The sequence below is a fragment of the Alosa sapidissima genome, chromosome 6 (assembly GCF_018492685.1).
Source record: "Alosa sapidissima isolate fAloSap1 chromosome 6, fAloSap1.pri, whole genome shotgun sequence".
NCBI classification, from domain to species: Eukaryota; Metazoa; Chordata; class Actinopteri; order Clupeiformes; family Clupeidae; genus Alosa; species Alosa sapidissima.
This window is the reverse complement of record NC_055962.1, coordinates 26636808-26658454: the sequence shown is the minus strand read 5'-3', so window position 1 is coordinate 26658454 and position 21647 is coordinate 26636808. Positions and strand designations below refer to the sequence as shown.

The following is a 21647-nucleotide window of genomic DNA, read 5'->3' as shown; positions in this document are numbered from 1 at the left end:
TGCTCGATTTGCTTCAACACGTAACCTCAGGGCGGTAAAAGAGGCAACAGTGAAACCTTGATCAGCTGAAATGCTACTGTACCTCAAGCGAATTGTTTGACTATGTGGTAGAGCGTTCTTAAAATGCGTACACACATAATCATATGCCTTTGGGGAGTAAAAATGCAGCATTGTGGCAAACTGCTTCAATTCTTCAGAATATTTAGCAGTTTTTTACCCTTCTTTATCATTTTCAGATAAGCTTGGGTACCTCATCAATCGTGTCAAGGACACCGGTGCAGTGATCTGATATCAGTTGCTTCTTTCTGAGCTCCCTTGTCACCTCTTAAAGAGAGGCAACTCTTTTCTTAAGACGCCTGGTCTTTTGCTGCTCCATTCTCATCCTCTTTGTATATTTCTCCAAAATCGCCACCATTCTGTCATTCTTTCTTTTTAACTAGTGCAGTGCCCGTTCAAACATGCTATTCCTGTAGCCCAATTACATGCCTGCAGGTAGGCTTGCTTTAAAAATAGGATGATAGGGAAAAACATAATTCCAGGTAAGCATTCAATAATGAATAGGCCTACAGATAATATAATAATATAATAAATGTGAAGTGAGCAGTCGATTGCCGAGTGTGGAGTAACACGCTCTGGAAATTCACAATTTTGTTGCCGTTTTTTCTTTTTCTTTAACTGCCACGGAATTCTAGAATACTGCACCCCCTCACTGCCAGAACAACATTCTAAATCCCCCAAAAATCTGCTGGATATTGTCAAACTGTGTATAAAGTATCTGTTTTCTGGTTTTACACTACTTTTTGATAGCTACAGTCAAATAACAAAGGATGTTACACCACTGCCTCTATTTAGGGCTCCAAAAAACATTGTGTATGTCATTGTGGTCATTACAAACAGCAGTTGCACAATACAATTTGTAATATGTACTAATGAATTATCACCTCAAAAACACACACAATAGATAATATTCATAGGAAGATATGTAATTTAATAAATTAATAATATATTATTACATACTCTAAATATTCACACATCTCATTACATCATTACAAAATGATTGAGTAGCAAACTTATAACATACAACGTGACAAACGGTAGGCGGTTTCAATTCAGATAAATCAGGTAGTCTAACAAACAGTGACATGTTAATCATGTAGTACCATGCATGTCATTATTTATGCTGTTCCTTTGCAATTAAATTCAGGTCCAGAAAGGTTTAGAATGACTAAACATAAACACCCCTGTAGTAAAATTGAACAATAAATATAAATAATAAGTTCTTTTTGGTAATTGAGGGGCAGCCGTGGCCTACTGGTTAGCGCTTTGAACTAACCGGAGGGTTGCCGGTTCGAATCCCGACCAGTAGGAACGGCTGAAGTGCCCTTGAGCAAGGTGTGTGCTTCACCTCACTGTATGTTCACTGTGTGCTGAGTGTGTTTCACTAATTCACGGATTGGGATAAATGCAGAGACCAAATTTCACTCACGGGATCAAAAGAGTATATATACTATTGGTGGTATTGGTGACAAACCAAGATACTTTGCACATGACAATTTGCAGATCATAAAAGAAAAAATGTCCACCTGCTGGGGTGTTTTTTTTAACATCTGCAAACAGTAAAGGACTGACATAGGTTAAGTTCTTGTGAGCACACTAACAGCAGAGACCAGTGTTGTGCCCGGGGAGCAACCTATATGTGGCCACAATACTCATGTTCTCTGTGATTCATTTCCTATTTTGCCTTTGAAAACACATTGGATTAGATCCATGTTTCATTTGAGTATACAGCTACATGTAATAACTGTTGAAGTGAACAAAAAAGAATTCTGAACATCTTTTGGAAACTAGTGTACTACTAGCCAGCTACTTGCTACCCAGCTACTATAGCCAGTTCAAGTTTTGTATAGATTTCTAAAAATGAACAGTAAAACCTCTACACTGGTAGAGATTTGAACAAACAATAAATATCAGTTCAAGTTTTGTATGAATTTCTGAAAATGAACAGTAAAACCTCTACACTGGTAGAGATTTGAACAAATAAACAATATCAGTTCAAGTTTTGTATAGATTTCTAAAAATGAACAGTAAAACCTCTGCACTGGTAGAGATTTGAACAAACAATATCAGTTCAAGTTTTGTATAGATTTCTAAAAATGAACAGTAAAACCTCCACACTGGTAGAGATTTGAACAAACTAACAGTAAATATCAGTTCAAGTTTTGTATAGATTTCTAAAAATGAACAGTAACTGATTGGAAGAACTAATCATTTGAACTGATTGAAAGAACTGATAATTTGAACTGATTGAAAGAACTGATCCTTTGAACTGATTGAAAGAAGGCTGATTTAACTGATTGAAAGTGCTCCTAAACAACCTATGCTGGTAGTGGTGGATGCCTGAGATGGAAGATTCTGAAAAAAAAAACTATATTTAGAGAAGAAAATTCAAACAAAATGGAACATTTTGGCAAATGTCTACATTTATAGTTATTAGCAGTGTAATTTAACGTGCATAAATAACTTTTATATAATCAATAGTAGTAAGTATTACATTGTATGAAACAAGGAAAATGCATATCAACATGTGCATATTAAAATTAATGTAATTTACCAGATACTAGCAGATACGCATACTAGATAGCCTACTATAATAAGCAAACAACATCTCACCAGTGTTTGTACACAAGCTTTGTATGGTACATCTCAAAGCAGTCAGTGGGGCACAGTGCAGGGTGGTCTGGACAGGTCTTGCAGAAGAAAGGTGTCTGCTTCCTCCCTCTATGTGCGTCATCTGGACTGCGCTTCCGCGTGGAACAGACTTTGTAGTCCGGACGCGATTTCTCGTGTTGTCCGAGAAAGTGTCGACCAGTGAGACGCACGGGCACTAACGGTGTGCTGATTGGCCTGGGAGGAGGAGTGAGCTCAATTTGCCTCCGTCTCAGTAGCCCCTTCACCACAAGCTCGCGGAATCCAGCCAACTGCATTGTATTGCCACTTTCTTTGTGCAAGATGTAGGCATTCACAAGTGCGACCTCTCGGATATGATGGAACAACTGATGGTACCACTTCATTGCACGGTGTTGGTAGCTGTAATAGGAGCATAGCTGGTCTCCGCGATCTACCCCTCCCATGAAGCGGTTGTAGTCCTCCACGCTCTTTGGCTTGCGCAAAGTTCTGTAGCCACCAGGCCCCTTGCTACGCACTCGTTTGGTGATAACGAGATTGTCGTGCACTGTGGAGAGGACGTTTTTCAAAAAACACAGGGGGATCTGAAGGCTGCAGTTTCAGACCATGGAGTTGAGGGGGCATGCCTTTCCTGTTCACACAAACAGTTCCACACGCGCCGGTGTTTTGCCGGTGGAGCTCTTGGAAAAGAGCGGGTGAGGTGTAGTAGCTGTCAGTATAGAGACTGTGTCCCTTCCCCAAAAGCTTGGCTTCCCTTAGCAAGCCAACAACTGAACTATGGCCAATACCCAGACAGCGATCGTAGTTGAAGGCCCCTCCAGTGTATACGTGCCACAGGTACGTGTAATTACTTGTCGCGTCTGATAGGACAAAATTCTTCAGACCAAACCGGTGTCTTTTATTTGGCACGTACTGACGAAAAAACACCCTTCCACGAAATGAAACCATGGATTCATCAATGGAGAGGTGTTCGTGGGGGTAGTACTCGCTCTGAAAACTCTTCAGGACTAGATCCATAAGTGGGCGGATTTTAAAAAGTGGATCATAACCCGGCTGACCTCTCTCCAACCTCAGAGAGTTGTCATTGAAGTGGATGCAGGAGGACAAGAGCTGAAAGCGGTTGCGTGTCATTACACGGGCGAAATTTGGTGTCAAGCCCAGTGAACTTTGGGTGCTCCAGTAATCAGCGATTTGAGGCTTTCTAGTCAGACCCATGCTGATCTGAATGGCCAAAAACGCCTCCATCTCAGAGCGATCAGTGGGTTTATAGTCACGTAAACGAGAGTGACTCGCTAGCTCGGTGGAAGCTAACGCCTCAGCATAGCGGTTTGTCTCAGCCACCATGAGATCAATGACACAATCGCTAAAAAAGGCTTTAAAAAAAAGGTATGGATCACTACAATCCCAAACTCTCTGCGGACCAGGTCGTGGGTTGGTGTGTACAAAAGGGATCTTCCCATCAGATCGCTTCCTCTCCCCCTCAGTGGCCACCGTCTTGCCTGTCATATCTAGCCACTCCCGCGGGGCGTCTCCCTCACCACAGCCAGTGAAGTCGCCGGCCTCGGTGAAGTTGCCGGCCGCTCCTCCTTCTTCGACTCCCTCCTCGTCCTCCCCTGGACCACACAGGACCCCCTCCAAGTCCTCCTCTCCAAATCCGAAAAACTCCTCATCGCTGTCACTGTCCCAGTTGAAATTAAAACTCTCCTCCATGGTCGTAAATTCACGGTACCGCAATCGCAAACTCTCTCTGTGTGCTAGCTAGATAGCTTGATATTTAGCTGATGCTAATTTGTTTCTTGAAGTTTGTGAATGATGTAATTAGCATATTTGTGAAATATTAACCAATCGTGGTCGGTCTAGAACATGTTTACTATCATATCAACATAGCAACAGCACAGTAACGATGTTTTAATTGGCTACATGTTAGCGTGGCAATGATGATGCTCCTTGGGCGCACATATGCACCCTTGGCATTCTAGAACACACTCATTGTGGGCGCATATATGCACTGTTGGCAGTAAACGGGTTAAACATAGTCCAGTATTTCTTTCGAAATTGAAATGAAGTTATATGGACTGGACTATTTTTTTTTTTTTTTTTTTTAAACGGCAACAAAGTTGTGAATTTTCAGAGCGTGTTACTCTACACTCAGCAATTGACTCCTACTGACTTTCCCCTAAAGACGCCAGCTGCAGCAGCAACATTTCCGGAAAGGTACTGGCTTGATGAAATTCATTCTGGACTCTATCCGACCACATAAAGACCTCGGGATACTTCGGTTTGGCTTTAGGGACCCTCTACTCACTACCACGTAAGTGTAATGTTGTTTGGAACTGTAGAAGAGGTATAAAAATAGCGTTTTGTAGTGGCGAAATGACATGCCCGCGTCACTTCCAGGCTAACGAGTTTTGACTAAAAACGGTAACATCGAACTTTTTCAAAACACATCCAAAAGACATGATTTGGATGTCAACTCAACGTATGTACTCCCAATCATCCGTAAATTGATCTAAAGTGCATTTTACTCCGGAAAATTCCTTTAAGCTCATGTTGCACGGCATTCAACCTATGCATTCACCCAGTCCAGCGTTGTGCAACGTGAGCTGAACCGTCACGTGACTTTTTCCAAGATGGCGCCCGCTTGTATTGCCTGTATACGTGAATGGTACTGTCTTTCTAAACTATATCTTTAAATAAACTGTCTGTACACTTACAAAGTTCACAATGCTTTGGTTTACATGTAGGGACCCTCATTATGTTACGTTGAAGTTTGGTGCTATTTTGAGCCTTGAGTGGTATAGAAATAGATTTCTTTTTACTTTACTCTGTGCCCCTAAGACTAGCGTTGTAAGCTAATTAGCGGTTTGCTATAAAACTGGTCATATTCGATTAGCATGAAAACATATCCCAGAGAACGGTCGAACTCGGTATACATGTGTTATTAACCCCTGGGTTAATTTTGCGCCAGAATTGTACTTTTAAGTAGGCTTTTAATGCTACCCGGGACCCTGAAGTAATCAAAGGGATCCCATAAAAGACTATGTGGTACTGACCCAAAAGCATTAGCCAGATCCAGGAATACGTCTCCTCTTGCACGTAGCTAGCTGAATATGGCGCCAAATCAGGCTGGTGTGCTCTAAGCACCCGGAAAAGCCAGGAATTCCAGCTTTTTGCACCGAGGTATCAATTAGTCCTTTCAAGGTAACTGGGCAACCCCCATGACTTACAACAACAATGTAAAAATAGCATCTGGACACATTTCAACCATTGTAAAGTATGTGCAAAATACTCACCATTTTCAGACGAGGGCGTAACGATAGTCCATCAGTTTTCGGAGCAGGGTGGAAACCTGAGGTGGGGTGCTTATTCTTTTCTTGCCATTTGCCTTTGTTCCCCTCTCTGGATTGATACCCACAAGACACCTAAAAAGATGATCACCTGATATATAAATCTGTACAGCATAATGGAAGGCAGCTGTGACTAACTTAGAATCAATTGGATGTGAATTTGCACCGTTAACACACTTTCTCACAATGAAATTAACTGACATTTATTACTTGACTGCATTTATATTTTTAAAATCAGAGTTGTATGAAGTAGAAGTATTGTGTTGTGTGGTTATTACAGCAGTACTATGCATGATTGCTCTCTTCAGAGAGTGTAATCTTGCATAGTACTGCTTGTAACTACATAGTACTACACAAGACAATACTTTTACTTCATACTCCCCCCCCCATACATACCACACATAAAACAAATTCTGGTTTGAAAGTGTGACATGAACTTACCTCTGGATAAATTCAAGGGTGCACGCTGCCTCCTCCTGATATTGCAGATTCAAAATGTAATAGGTGGAGAAACATGTCGCAAGGCCTGTTAAAAATGTGGCGAGGTTGGACCCTTCACAAATGATTAATGATTCAACGCTGACCATCCACTTATGATGAGTACCTTGTGGTTCACCTGAAAAAAAGATATTCAATTTAAGATATAGATCCACATGTCAACTATGATTAGATTCCTTTAGGATTTTGTCCAAACAAAATTCAATACAAAAAAAACATTTAGCGTTTAAGTTTATTTTATATTTATATGTTGATCAGTATTACTCTAGTGAATGAAAACAAACATACCTAGTAATATCAGACGAGGCGTCACAGGTAGGCTTGTGGAAGACTCAACATCGGCTGCAGTCGCACATCCCTTAGCACAATAAAAGAAAGGCACTCAACAACTCTTCATGGTGTGTGTGTGTGTGAAAGTGAATGTAATCTGTGTGTGTGTGTGTGAAAGTAATCTGTGTGTGTGTGTGTGTGTGTGTGTGTGTGTGAGGAGTGAGTGAATGTGAAAGGATGTCTGCAAGGTGAGTATGAAAGGCGTGTCTGTGTGTGTCTGCCGTTGAATGAATAAAAGTGATGAGGTGGGTGTGATAAGATGTTTGTGAGAGGAATGCGTGCATGTACAAAGTGAGGGTGCTTACTTTTGAAACTGTGTCTGTGTGTGTCTGTCTGCCGGTGAACGAATAAAAGTGATGAGGTAGGTGTGATAAGATGTTTGTGTGAGGAATGTGTGCATGTACATGAGTCTGTCAGACAGACAGACACACAGACTGTCTGTCTGTCTGTCTGTGTTGGTGAGAGTGTGTGATAAAGTACTCATGCACATAACAAGTGTTTGCATGTATTTGTGTGAAAGAAAGGAGGAGAAAACATAGGGACTTACATTTGCATGCAGAATTAGTCCTGAGATGTCCTCTGAAAAGTGAGCAAAAAGCAGCTGGATAACCTTATAAGGAAGCTCGGCATCAGCCTGATTTAGAATGTCTTTGACTCCTGCATTTGTTGGCTTGGCTTTAAGCATTTCCACAATGATGTTGCCACAATCCTCCATGGCAATCGCAAGGGTACGAAGAAGACAGACATCAGTGAGAAGTTGGAAGTGTGAGATGAAACCTTTTTGAGTAAACAAGTATGGCCACTTTGTTTTTAGATGCGCTATGGTTGGTGGCGGCAAGGCATTTATATGACATCGCTGCAGGTAGAATGTAATGTCCATCAGTTGCTTCACCTCTGCTCTATCAGCACCATGTATACCATTATGACTATAAATTCCCTCTAATTGCTGACGTTTAGACTCCATTGACTCCTCAGATTCGTCTGTAGGGAGGCTGGGTTGAAACTGCGTGCACCCGTAAGTGTCAGTAGGACCTCGTTTCTGTCCATTGCTGGCTGCACGGTATTGTCGGATAGTGCTGTTTCGGTTCAAGTTTTCAAGTCGATTTTTAACTTGTATCACGAGAGATGAGCAACCACCATCAAGGAACTGTCCATTTTCACGAAGATCGGCAAAACTGTTAGGGTATTGATGAACAATGCTCCGACAAACTATTAAACACTCTGCACGACTTGGATTGGGATCATACTTCCTCATCTCATCTGCAACTATCCTCACCATCTGGCGCCGTGCAGCTGGTGATGGTCTCTTATCAGATGACACGGCAGTGCGAATTTCAGAGGGCATAAGGTTCCACGGGACCTGGAAGGACTGTGGCCATGGCTTTCTTGTAGGCTGGGGAGAAACCTGGCTGTCACTGGAAGATCAAAGTCAAAGTCAAAGTCAGCTTTATTGTCAATTTCTTCACATGTTCCAGACATACAAAGAGATCGAAATTACGTTTCTCACTATCCCACGGTGAAGACAAGACATATTTTACCAATTTAAGTCCACAGACAAACATAACATTCAAGTAAACAAAAAAGTAAGTAAATAAGTAAATAAGAGGGCACATATAATAATGAAAAAATAAGAGCAGCAAAATTTGGTTGAAATTGTGCATGGACAGTCAATAAAATACTAGTGCAAAGTAAGGCCAATAAAAGGCTTGGGTAGTTCTGTTTGACCTAAGTAATAAAGAAAGTGGCATAGTGGTGCAAGTTATGTAAGAGCAGCAGAAGTGTTGTGTTTTCAGGACAACAACACCAAGTTGTAAAGTGTGCAAGTGTGCAAGTGGAGTAGTGCAGGCGGCCATTGTGGGTCCAATGTCCAGGATGTTATGTAGCTGAGGGTGGAGGGGGGAGAGGAGGGAGAGAGTTCAGCATCCTTACAGCTTGGTGTATGAAGCTGTTGGTGAGTCTGGTAGTGCGGGAGCGCAGGCTTCTGTACCTCTTCCCAGAGGGCAGTAGATCAAACAGATTGTGAGCGGGGTGACTTGCATCACTCACAATTTTGGTCGCCTTGCGGGTGAGGTGGGTGGTGTAAATGTCCTTCAGGGAGGGGAGTGAAGCACCAATGATCCTTCCAGCTGTGTTCACTATGCGCTGCAGGGCTTTCCTGTTGTATTCAGTGCAGCTTCCGCCCCACACAGCGATACAGCTGGAGAGGATGCTCTCAATGGTGCCTCGGTAGAATGTGGTCATGATGGCTGGTGGAGCACTTGCTCGCCTGAGTTTCCGCAGGAAGTACAGGCGGCGCTGAGCTCTCTTCGCCAGTGATGCAGTGTTGGTGGTCCAGGAGAGGTCTTCACTGATGTGCACCCCCAGGAATTTGGTGCTGCTCGCTCTCTCCACCACAGCACCGTCGATGGTCAGTGGCAGGTGTTGGGTGTGACCTCTCCGGAAGTCAACAACAATCTCTTTGGTCTTGCTGACGTTCAGCAGGAGGTTGTTGTCCCTGCACCACGTGGTCAGATGGTCGACCTCCAACCTGTATTGAGTCTCGTCGCCCTTAGTGATGAGACCCACCAGAGTTGTGTCGTCAGCAAATTTCACTATGTGATTGTTGCTGTAGGTTGCAGTGCAGTCATGCGTCAGCAGGGTGAAGAGCAGCGGACTGAGCACGCAGCCTTGGGGGGCCCCTGTGCTCAGTGTGATGCTGCTTGAGGTATTGTTGCCAACACGTACTACTTGGGGCCTCTGACAGAGGAAGTCCAGTAGCCAGTTGCAGAGGTAGGTACTGAGTCCCAGTTTGTCAAGTTTGCAGATGAGTTGTTGTGGTATTATGGTGTTGAATGCAGAACTGAAGTCTATAAACAGCAATCTCACATATGAGTCTCTTTTTTCCAGGTGGGTGAGGGCTGGGTGGAGGGCAGAGCAGATTGCATCCTCTGTAGACCGCTTGGCTCGGTATGCAAAATGGAAGGGGTCCAGGGTGGGGGGGAGAATGGATTTGATATGTGACATGACAAGCCGCTCAAAGCACTTCATGATGATGGGTGTCAGTGCCACAGGGCGGTAGTCATTGAAGCAGGATGGAGCAGTTTTCTTCGGCACAGGTATGATGGTGGCAGCTTTGAAACATGATGGGACGATGGCTTGCTTCAGGGAAGTGTTAAAGATGTCTGTGAAGACATCCTTAAGCTCCCCTGCGCAGTCCTTCAGCGCACGACCTGGGATGTTGTCTGGACCTGTTGCCTTACGGGTGTTGATAGCAGCAAGTGTCCTCTTCACGCTGTCGGCAGAGAGGCACAGGGGCTGCTCATGTAGAGGGGGATGGGTCTTCTGTGGGCAGGTGCTGTTTTGTGCTTCAAAGCGAGCAAAGAAGCGGTTCAGGTTGTTGAGCAGAGGGATGTTGCTCTCACAGCTCTGTGGCGCGGGCTTGTAGTCCGTGAGGGCCTGGATGCCCTGCCATAGGCTTTGTGCGTTCCTGCTGTCTTTGAAGTGGGTGGTTATCTTGTGAGTGTATTCCTTTTTTGCTTCCTTGATGCCACGGGACAGGTTGGCTCTCGCTGTTTTCATGCCAGCTTCATCCCCAGCTCTGTAGGCTTTGTCTCTGGCCCTCAGCAGCCTGAGGACATCCCCTGTCAGCCATGGCTTCCAGTTAGCCCGAGTGATGATGTCTTTTGTGTGGGTCACATCATCGATGCACTTGGTGATGTAAGAGGTTACAGTGTCTGTATACTCCTCTATGTCTGTCCGGTTGTTGTAAGTGGCTGCCTGCTTAAACATTTCCCAGTCTGTTGTGTCAAAGCAGTCTTGAAGAGCATCGGAGGCTCCCTCAGGCCACACTTTTACCTGCTTACAAACCGGTTTGTTCGCTTTTACCCTTTGTCTGTATGCGGGCATTAGCATAACAGTGATATGGTCTGAAAGTCCAATGTGGGGGAGGGGGGTGGCTTTGTATGCTCCTTTGTGTGTAGTGTAGACCAGGTCCAGGATGTTATCTCCTCTTGTTGGAAAATCAACATGCTGGTGTAGCTTTGGAAGTACAGTTTTGAGATCAGCATGGTTAAAATCTCCAGTGAAGATGGTGAAACCGTCTGGGTGTGCCGTCTGTTGTTCACTGACAGCCTGGTACAGTTCACTAAGAGCCGCGTTCTTATCGCTGTTGTTGTTGGTAGGCGGGATGTATACTGCGACTAGCAGAATCGCAGTAATTTCCCTTGGCAGGTAAAAAGGACGGCACTTTATGATCATAAACTCTGCCAGTGGTGAGCAGTGTTTGCATACTACTACAGTGTCCCGGCACCATTCGTCACGGATGTAAACACAGATTCCTCCTCCTCGTGATTTACCTCCCTTTACAATGGCCCTGTCTGCTCGATAGCATGCTAGCTGCTCCAGTTGTACAGCAGAGTCCGGAATGTTGTCATTTAACCAAGTCTCAGTGAAGACGAGCACACAGCAGTTACTTACTGTCCGGTTCGTTGATCTCAGCAGTCGTATGTGATCCATTTTGTTGTCCAGTGATCGTACATTTGCCAGGAGAATGGATGGTATGGCTGGGCGAGTTGGGCTGGCCGCTAGCCTGGCCCGGACGCCTCCGCGCTTGCCCCTCTTCTGCTACCCCGCACACCGCTTCCGACGCTTTCTTTCCGGGGGAGGAGTAGCAGGCGAGTCCGGTGTTGTTGCAGGCCGGAGTAGTCCGAGTTCCTTTAGCGTCTCTGTTGCAAAGTCCAGAACGCTGCAAAACTTGCTTTTGCAGATGTCAATTAAAAACTGCCTGCTGTACTTGTAGTACGACGTAGTAAGACGAGACGAACACGTAAAACTTTCGGACAAACACTTTTTAAACGAACAAAACACCGGACGGTTGGGACAGAGAGAGGTCGCTGCGTGTGTACGCGCCGCCATCTTATTTGTGATGGAGTAACTGGTGGTGAGATGGGGTGGAATTCAATAGGCAGGACTTCGACACTTAATGTGACTGAATCTGCTTCTGAAAATGAAAAATAAAAGACGACCAGAAAGAAATGAGCATAACCAGAAATCTTGTACACATTACAGGTGGCATAAATCATTAGTTATAACAGTTAAAAAAGAATACTGACTAAAATACAGTGGGTTTCACTCATTTTCAACACCATCCTAAAATTTGATTATGCTGTACGGATAATTCCAAGATAATTCAAATCTCACGTGAACAATTTACCAAAGTTGCCACTTAGCTAAGCTTATCTGGGGTGTGTTTCTCAAAAGCACAGTTGCTCATTTTGTTAGCAACTATGGAGGTAGTGTCACAACCAAATGTGAGTCTACAGTACCATATTTAGGTCACACCAGAGTGTTGACATTCTGCCATATTTGGTCACATTTTAGAAAAAAACATTTGGGAATAACACTACAATGGCAGTAAGCAACAGTGTTAGAAACTATGCTTTTGGAGTCATGCACACCGGGTCAATATTAATTACTCTCCATAAAGAGAGGACAATGAATACTTTTGAACAGAAGGCAATGAATACTTTTGAACAGAGGCTAAAGAATACTTTGGCATCTCACAGTATGATGAACAATGTAATAATACAAAAGTGTAACATCTAAAAAATACAGTTGTATGAAAGAGATTGGGCATCCCTGTGGCTGGATTTTCAAAATAAGCTGGACTTTCAAAATTACATTTATAGAATCTCTAGCAGAGTTGCTCAAACGCTTTTATACAACTGTACAACATATATACAATGATATAGATAAGAAAATATACCCATTTTAAAAATGTCCAGCAACTTTCGTTCGAGTTGCAATATGGGGATTAGACCCTCAAGGTCTTCTTGGGTCACATATTTAAGTTCATGCCTTGACCTTAACCCCATGTCCAGCAGGCGTAAAATGATCGTCTCGGCTTCTGGTTGGTCAGGCAGTGCCCGGGTGATGATCTCCTGGACCTCCTCCACAACTGACATCACTGAATGCTGAAAGAAAAGAATGATGAAGAATCATTACAGGCATGCCAGAGAAGCTGTACTGCTGCAATGGGTAATAGTCCATGAGGTCTTCCTGGTTTACACAATTGTAGCCTTGAAGCGACTTGAAAGCGTAGACACCTATGTCATGGAGAGGCACAGCCATGCATTTTTCAGTTACAAAATATACAGAATTGCCATTGTGGATGACAAGCGCAACAATTCTTCCAATGGTGTAACCATCTACACTCTCTCCTGTCACAACAAGCATGTTCTTTTTATATTTTGTGCCCTTCACTGTAGCCTGTGGTGCAATCATAGTGTTGCCGTGGGAAAACTCATAGCCTGCAACACAATCCCTGATCCTTTGGTCAACATCTGTAGGCAAATAGTCTACAGCCTTCTCTACTTGGATGTCAGGAGGAAAGAGACTCCCAGCATGCAAGTATGCTTGAAGGAGTTGATGCCTTTCAGAGAGTGTTAGGGGCAAGTTTTTGAAATTGTGGAGGTTCCTGGCACATTGCTTGAAATAAGAGTGTTTGCTCTCAAACCGTAGTGTCCACAAGCGAATTAGTGGGCCAAATCGAATAATGAGTTCTGGATAGTGCCTAAGGAAGTGGTGTTTCGGCTTGAGTGGCTTATCAGGGTATTCTTGATTCCTGAAATACAGATAGTCATCAATAATGACTTTCAAATAGGCTACTTGGCCAGCCGAAATAGCTGGAGCACAGAGGGACACCAGTTCGCGGAGCTTTAAAATCAGTTGCCAAATCGCATTCTCACTGGGGCTCTCAATTCTTTCGCCTATTAGCACTGGCAGTAATCTTAGCAGGCACCAATTTTGAACAGCATGGCCGCTCAGTTTATCACTGCTTGAATTGATTTCGCAAGGTTTGTCATTTGCATCATTTCCTAAATATTTGAACTGATTGATCTGTCTGTTCAATTCCAGATACGTAAACTGTCTGTCTACTTTTACAAGATGTTGGATGTACAAGGCCAGATCATAGGAAACAATGCCTTCGAACAAATCATGTCCTAAGCATGGCGGCAATCCAGGCTGAGCTACGTGAAATGATGGCAATTCATTGAAAAGAGAGTCAAATGTCACACCTCCACTATGGACTAAACCTCCTTCAAGCTCCTGAACATGACCTCTGTATGATGACACTGTGCGACTGTCAGTGCTGCTAAGAGGATCGGCACGGAAACTGTGTCTATCTAGTTCACAATATCTACAGAGATAATTGCATGTACTAAAATTTTCAATGAAGCCTCCAATATTGTGTGATCCTAGGTTATCACCGCAAATAGCATGCAGCACTGCCTTACACACCTGCCCATGTGGTAACACTATGCCCTTGCTCTCAAGGTCTTTCAAGTCATTTACTAGGCGACCTAGGATCAAATCCTGCCCAAAATACTTAAAGTCCCGTTCGTTACAAAGAAGGACAAGTTGCATTTGATCTACACTAGATCTATGATGGGGCAAAAGGTCGGCCAGAGTTAGGTAGAAAGAGAGTATCTTGTGCTTCTTCTTTCCTGAACCTAAAGGATTTGCCACCTCAAACGCATCCTGATAAAGAATTAAGCCCAAAGACCCATGATCCGACTTCTCTGTGACATTCTCTCCATCCCAGACATCTTTAAAAATGCCTTTCGTTTGAGAACATGTATGAACATGTTCGTACTGTTCGAAAACAGATTTACATGTAGACTGGAATAAAGCTTCAAGGGTTTGTGTAATGGGAACATAACGAGCAAAACACTCTTTTCCTCCTTCATTTTGCCCTAGACAAATCGGTTCTGGTTCAACATAATTGAATTCTTTTTTGAAAACTGTCTTTCGCCGTGCATCTGTTTTCAATGTGGTGCTGTGCCTCCGAAACATATCGTCTGCTTTCAGGTCATCAATAAGCGTCCTAATGTAGTCATCTGGAATTCCTTTCACATGCAACTTTTCATCCAATTTAAACAGTAAATGGGACTGGCTTAGATCATAAATTGTCTGAAAATCATCAACAATTGTTTGTATGGTAGAAGCTGGAAGGAGCAATTTAGCCTGTAGCTTAAGATAAAACAAAGCCAGATTCCTAAAAAACATTGAATCATTGATGTTCTCTGGACAAACATCAAAATCCTCTGCAGCATCAGCAATGTCAGGACCAACACTTTGGTTATGACATAATTCAATGTCATCATGAGAGATGGATTCACCTGCAGGTCTAAAAATGGATTCTAACAAATTTTTTGCATGCTTTCGGGATAGATGAGACGTGAATGTGGACACTACAGTAAATGTACTATCACAGTCCATGAAAGGACATACAACAGTCCGTCCTTCTTTGATGTGACCCTTAAGATGACCATAAAATGTACTTAGGGAATCACATTTGGCGTTGCACAAATCAATATGGCATGCGAGATCCAGTAAAGCCAACCTGTTATCAAAACCACATTGTTTATGGTTTCTATATATGTGCGTCTTAAGACCTGCATGTCTCTTAAATTTCATGTGACAATCTGGAACACAGCATGGAAGGTCTACATTGGGTATATTGCCATGAATTCTGGTATGGCTCACATAAGAAATAGACGTGGGTGGACTGATGCCCACATATCTGACATGTGAACATCTTTCCTGTTGCATGCCGCAAGTTCAAATGATCTTAGGAGGAATACCATACACGTGTCATGCAACCACCTCTGCTAAGGAGAGCTAGCTAGGCTACTAACTAGCATTAGCGTTCTAAACTGTCAACTGAAGGACTTCACCACTTTAAGTAATTACCAGCACGGAAACACTAAACACTGAAAGCAACAGTCAACACTGATCCGTTTGTGCCATATGGTCAATTTGGCCACTGGTTTATTAAACTGATGATTGGCTAGCTAACGTTAACGTTACTCAGTGTTTCGGGCAGACTTAGCTAGCAAGCAAGCACATGTTATAGCAAACGCAAGTCTAAATCACTATTACCCACTGTGCGATGCAGAATTAAACTTTTCAAAACCTACACATACCCTACACATACCAGTAAATTTAGATGGCTTCAGATTCGACGAAGAAACATAAAGAAACGTGATAACGATAACGCATGGTGATGCTTTTGAAATGGGTATACTGCGTAGTCCTGCATATCATGTAGACTACACCACTGTCCAAGGCCAAAAACATTAGCCCTACAACTCATCTATGCCTCCGTGCTGCTGATGCCCGATTTTGTTATTGAGGGGCTGTAGTGTCGTGTTCTAATGTCAGGCGAGGCTGCTGGTTAATCGGTGTTGCCTAACATCGCCAAAATCCGTTCACATTCATTCAGTCAATCGTCGTATGACATTCCAGTGTTTCCCCTAGAATTTTTTCAAGCAGCGGTGCTGTTGATCGTAGGAAGCCACCCACCCAAAAAATGCTTATCCTTATCATAAATCCTTAAATGGTGACTTCTGGTGGATTTTGTGAAAGAAATGGACAGATTGAGTTACAAATTATGACATAACATCAACACAAGCATTTACAAAGCATGATTATTGCAGTACTTGAACAGGATTATTCATGTTTTTCTTTCACCTTTTTCATTTACATTATTAGTAATAATTAGCCACTGTACAACTGTAGGCCACTGTACAAAATATTACTATTTAGAATATACAGTGCTGTGCATAAGTTAAGACATTTATTTATATAATAACATTTATTTATTTACGATACATGATACATTCAAAAATAATTGATGTCCTATTTTTTTTTTTTTTATTAAGGCATTAGGACAAAAGGCAAAAGATGTTTTTTTATTCCTCCCTTTATTCAATTTCAGCATGGGTGTCTTAACTTTTGCACAGCACTGTATAAACTATATAGACTTCTCTTTCATGTCATTACACTGTATTGGTGCTGTGCAAGTCGAATTGAGTGCCCGTCACTTTATTGCCGTGACGGCCCGTGCTTGCTTGATTGACGACTTGCTTGATTCTCACGGTTTTAAGCTAACTTAGTAGCGTTGTTGTGCATGGTGCATAAGAATATGTGGATGAAATGAATTATGTTTTCCATGTCATTTGGTAAAATAAATGCTCAAAAACTCGAAGAAAATCTATCTTGGATTATAGGAGATAAGTGTCTTGTATCATTTCTATAATTTTATGAGCTCTACAGGAATTACAAACTATCTCCAGATGTAAATGGTTGCGTATCCTATTACTCAAATTCAATTAAACCCACCAATAGGCTAGCTAGACCTTAGTTTCACAGCCTAGCTATGTTAGCAACACAGGGCTTGAAAGCATTGCCTGTATCACAAACAAAAACGAAACAATGTGTGGAATTTATCTGGGAATAGGCTACTGAAGTAGGGGCGAGCTATCTCGCTGGCGTGTTTAATTTGGTTCCTTGGTTAACATAATGTAGGCTACGTTTTTTTGCACAAAATTGCGTCTGCTAATAAACTTAAACACAAACAAGCGTGATCTCCTGTGGAATCCCTGACTGCGCCTTCAACTTTAGCCTACTATTATTTGTTGACATCAAACCTGAACGAACGGCAGCTGTTCCTGAAGTTCACTTGCATGTTTGTTTGTTTTTTTAAATTAGGCAACTTTTTTTGCAGTGCCGCTTGAATTTCATAAGTGGCTCTGCGCCGCTGATGAATACATTTAACACTGCATTCATTACACTAGGCTACCTTTAATAAACGCAGCTACCATCACTGAATGCTGAGGCATATTAACTCGGTAGCATAACTTTAGCTATGTTAGACCGCCTTAATTGCGAAAACAGCTGTCAAAACGTCAACATTATGCGTTAACATTAAATCTCACCAAGAACGGTTAATGTTCAAGTTTGAAATACTTCACGTACACGGCTTCTTTTAAGAACTACATTGTTACATTTGACTACTTTTTAATTATAATAACGTTAATACATGGTACCGCCTGAATACTGAGGTAAATTAACCTGGTAGCTAACGTAACAGGTAGCCTAACGTCAGCTAACTGCACCGCTATTCCCAGCACAATAAAAAAAAATCAGATACATTAATAATAACACAGTAACTTTTTCTCATTAAACATCTCAATGTTTCAAGTGTCTTCAAAATAAAAATCTCTCTGGCTGTATTCAGTATATGACCATAACCATTGTAGGGATGTCCGAAAAGCTACATGTCTGTAAAATTAAGTTAACTTGTTAGTCGGCTTTAATGGCTAAGGTATCGCTAACGTAATGTAGTAGGCTAACATTTACCGAAAAAACTGCACAGAGCTTCCCTGAGAATGCCTGTTAGTACAACCCACAGCACAACACGACATGACTGTCAATATATAAAGTTATTGTAATTACAGCAAATTATACACTTGAACATCAATCAGCCAGATAATAACAGGAGCGCAGGGGAGTTGAGGGATGAGGTTTGTTAAATTTTAAACTGATTAAGGAAGTTCAGTGTTGCCAGATTGGGATTAGTGATTTCCGCCCAATCACGCGCAAAAAACCGCCCCAACAACGATTTTGTCATAGAGATCCATTCAACAAAAATTTGTATTTGCCCGCCTAAAGCTTATTTTCCCCCGCCCGACGAAGTCAAAAGAAGCCCAATTGGGCGGGCATCTGGCAACACTGAGGAAGTTTTGTTTTATAATTGTTCAATAAAACCACTTGTTATGGATTTAGAGTCATTTTTACTCAAAACTAATGGCTGGGATAGATTCAGCACCCCTAAAACCCCCATTACAGGATTATTGTTTTCCATATGTACATGTCATTCCATGCTGTAACCACTAGATGTCACTGTTGCTGTTTAACCCTTATGAAGTTAACTTTTCTGACCAGCTCCAAAAGAAGAAAACTACCCCACTTCCAACATCCCTCCATTTTAGTATGCCTACAAGAACAGAGTTCACATTTTCAAAAGAAAAAGCAGCACAGTTGCAGAATTATGTGAAACCGATGGCCTCCCATGTTATCAGAAAATTATTAAATTACTGGTAGTTTGTGTTATAAATTTAGAAAATGCTACAGGAATGTGCTCGACCCCTTATCAATAGTATTTGTTTGATTTTAAAGTGTAAAACTATCTAATAATGCTAAAGTCTCTAGAATAATTAGATTATATCAAAGCCAGGATAGGCTACCAAGAGCAAGATTTAAATGGGAAGTGCAATTGAGAGCGAGCAGGGATGACTGGTTTGAAATGCCATCATGCTACCTGCTGCACCACAACGCAGTGCAGAGCTGGAGTGTATCATGATTTGTAGAACACGCATGGCAAATTAATGATCTTTTTTAATAAGTATATTTTTCATAAATTCTTCAGAACTAGTAAATAGTAAATACAGTTAAGCTCATAAGTTTTTGAGCCCATGCTAAAGTTGACTAAAAAGAGGAATATAAAATCGTCTTTTGGAAATTGATCTTAATGCCTTAAGTAAAAAAATGAGTAAATATTCAACCTTTAAAGGGTTGTATCAGCAATGGCGGGGTAACGTCACTTCTGTTGACATTCAAACAAAACAGAGAACTAGCTCACTTCTCCCTCCCCCTCTCTCCCGTGCAATTGAAACTCTCCTGAATGCGCATTTTGTTGGTTAATGGTTGGAACACTTTATTTTGCCTTTGAGTGGTTGGCAACACTTGTTGGTAGCAATTGTTTTTGTGTGCAGATCTCAGAGCCTAGGCTGCCTACAGAGATGCGTTTTTTTGATGGCCTGCTTATGGGGCGGGCAGTTAGCGGATCGTTTGGAAAGGTTAGATGAATGTGATCATTTATTTTTGGGCCTGCAATCGCTGATACAACCTTTAAATGACATGCCCGGGTCACTTCCAGGCTAACGAGTTCTGACTAAAAACGGTAAAATTGAACTTTCTCAAAACACATCCGAATGACATGATTTTGATGTCAACTCAACGTATGTACTCCCAATCATCCGTAAATTGATCTAAAGTGCATTTTTTTCCGGATAATTCCTTTAAAGGGGTGGTTCAGGATTTTGGACATAGGACCTCATTTCCAAGTAAGCAAGTGTGATCTTTATCAGTGGAGACCATTTTCAACACGTTTCATCCAGTCGTTCTAATTGCAGAGTTCGCAGGTGCTAGGCTAGCGCAAGTCAACGGTATGTGCTAGCCTGCCACTAAAAACAGTCTTACCTACTCCAAAGGACACTCGAGTGTGGCACACAAATAATCTAGGATTTGCCTTTGGCTTGCTTAATGGAATACCCCCATGGGTCAGGAACCTGGGGCTCGCAAGCCACCAGTGGCTCTTTTGCTGCATGGCTGGGGCTCTCGGACGAAATGGGTTGAAAGATGAACAATTTTTTATTTTTTTTAAATGACAAGGCTTAGTGGCAAATATGTAGGTCTATCTGAGTTATTTAATATAACTTTCCACCTCACTTGACTCCGTAACTGTACTGTACAATATCGTTACATTCGCGGTTCGTTGCCATGTCAATGTCAACAAAATCACAGATTTCCCTCCATTTCAGTCAACGAGAACACTTTAATTGTTATTGTTGATGTGTGCGCTTGCTGTAGGCTAAGGAAAATGTCAAAAAGGAAACGTCAGCGAGCACAGCTTGCGGGCATCGGCCTAGCCATGCAAATAAATCACTGTTTTACACCATTTACGAGGCTCAAAGTAGCGCCATACTTCATTGGTAGACTTCCGAGGGCCTTGACATTTAAAACGAGAACTTTGAAAAAGCACTGGTAGTTTATTTACAAGACGATTTATACAGACAGTACCTTAAGGAATTTTACCGTTCGACGCTATCTTGAATTTAGTCACGATAAGTCGAGCGACAAGTACGAATGAACAGGTATGATAAGGTATCTAATTCTGTGGAAATGCATGGATCAGTTGCTGCTACTAGAAGCAACTGGAATCCATGCATTTCCACGGAATTATTTTTAGAATATCATACCATACATTTTAATGTGGCTAAAGGAGAAGTCATCTTATTGCATAAATGTATCCAGTCCTCATTGCTAAAAGACAGCCCAAGGTCCTGCTCCCAGTTAGTTTTTAAAGATAGAAATGAATTAGGAGTTAGCAGATAAGATTCTATATGACTGGGAGATTTTACCTTTAACTGAACTAGATTAATTAATTAATTGCTCAAATTCTGTATTGTGTAGTCTGACCAGTTGCTTACTAAGTAGGGAAGAAATAAGGTGACAAATTTGTAGATACTTAAAGAAGTCTGATCTTGGGATTTGAAATTCTGTGCAAATGTCTCTGAATGTTTTAAATGAGTCTGAGTCGTTCATGAGTAGGTCAGAAAAAGTTTTTAAACCCTGAAAGTCAGTTTGACATAATGCAGGGAAGTCAGGATTAAAAGCATTGGGTACATTTGACCTTGTATGCCTAAATATTTATTACAGTCTTGCCAAGCTTTCAGTGTTGACTGTAGTGGGGACAAGCCCTCTACATGTGAGGAGTATTGAAGTGTATCAGTGAACATTAGTGAGTTAATATCTAAAGAATAACACATCAGTGATTCCATTAATACCCAAAGGTAACTATTTTCTACCTTCCAACTAATCACATTTCTAATTTGACAAGCCCAATAATACCACAGGAGATTAGGTAGTCCTAACCCACCCTTTGAATCAGTTTTCATTAATGTAACAAATTTGATCCTTGGTGTTTTATTGTTCCAGATGAATTTTGTTATATATCTATGCACTTTGGAGTGGGTAAGACTGTTTTTAGTGGCAGGCTAACACATACTGATGACTTGCGCTAGCCTAGCACCTGCGAACTCTGCAATTAGAATGACTGGATAAAACGTGGTGTAACTTTGCATACCAAAGGACACTGGGAAAATAGGGGGTGGTGTTTAG

General features: G+C 41.9%; 1 protein-coding gene across 1 annotated transcript; it reads right to left on the bottom strand.

Moving 5' to 3' along the window:
* Positions 1–7421: 7421 nt before the first annotated feature.
* Positions 7422–12802, bottom strand: LOC121711169. The gene is made up of 3 exons (XM_042094532.1): positions 12702–12802; positions 7471–8275; positions 7422–7439 (listed from the first exon to the last, which is right to left on the bottom strand). Exons 1-3 carry the CDS (start codon positions 12800–12802, stop codon positions 7422–7424), a joined length of 924 nt encoding a protein of 307 aa, XP_041950466.1.
* Positions 12803–21647: the final 8845 nt, after the last annotated feature.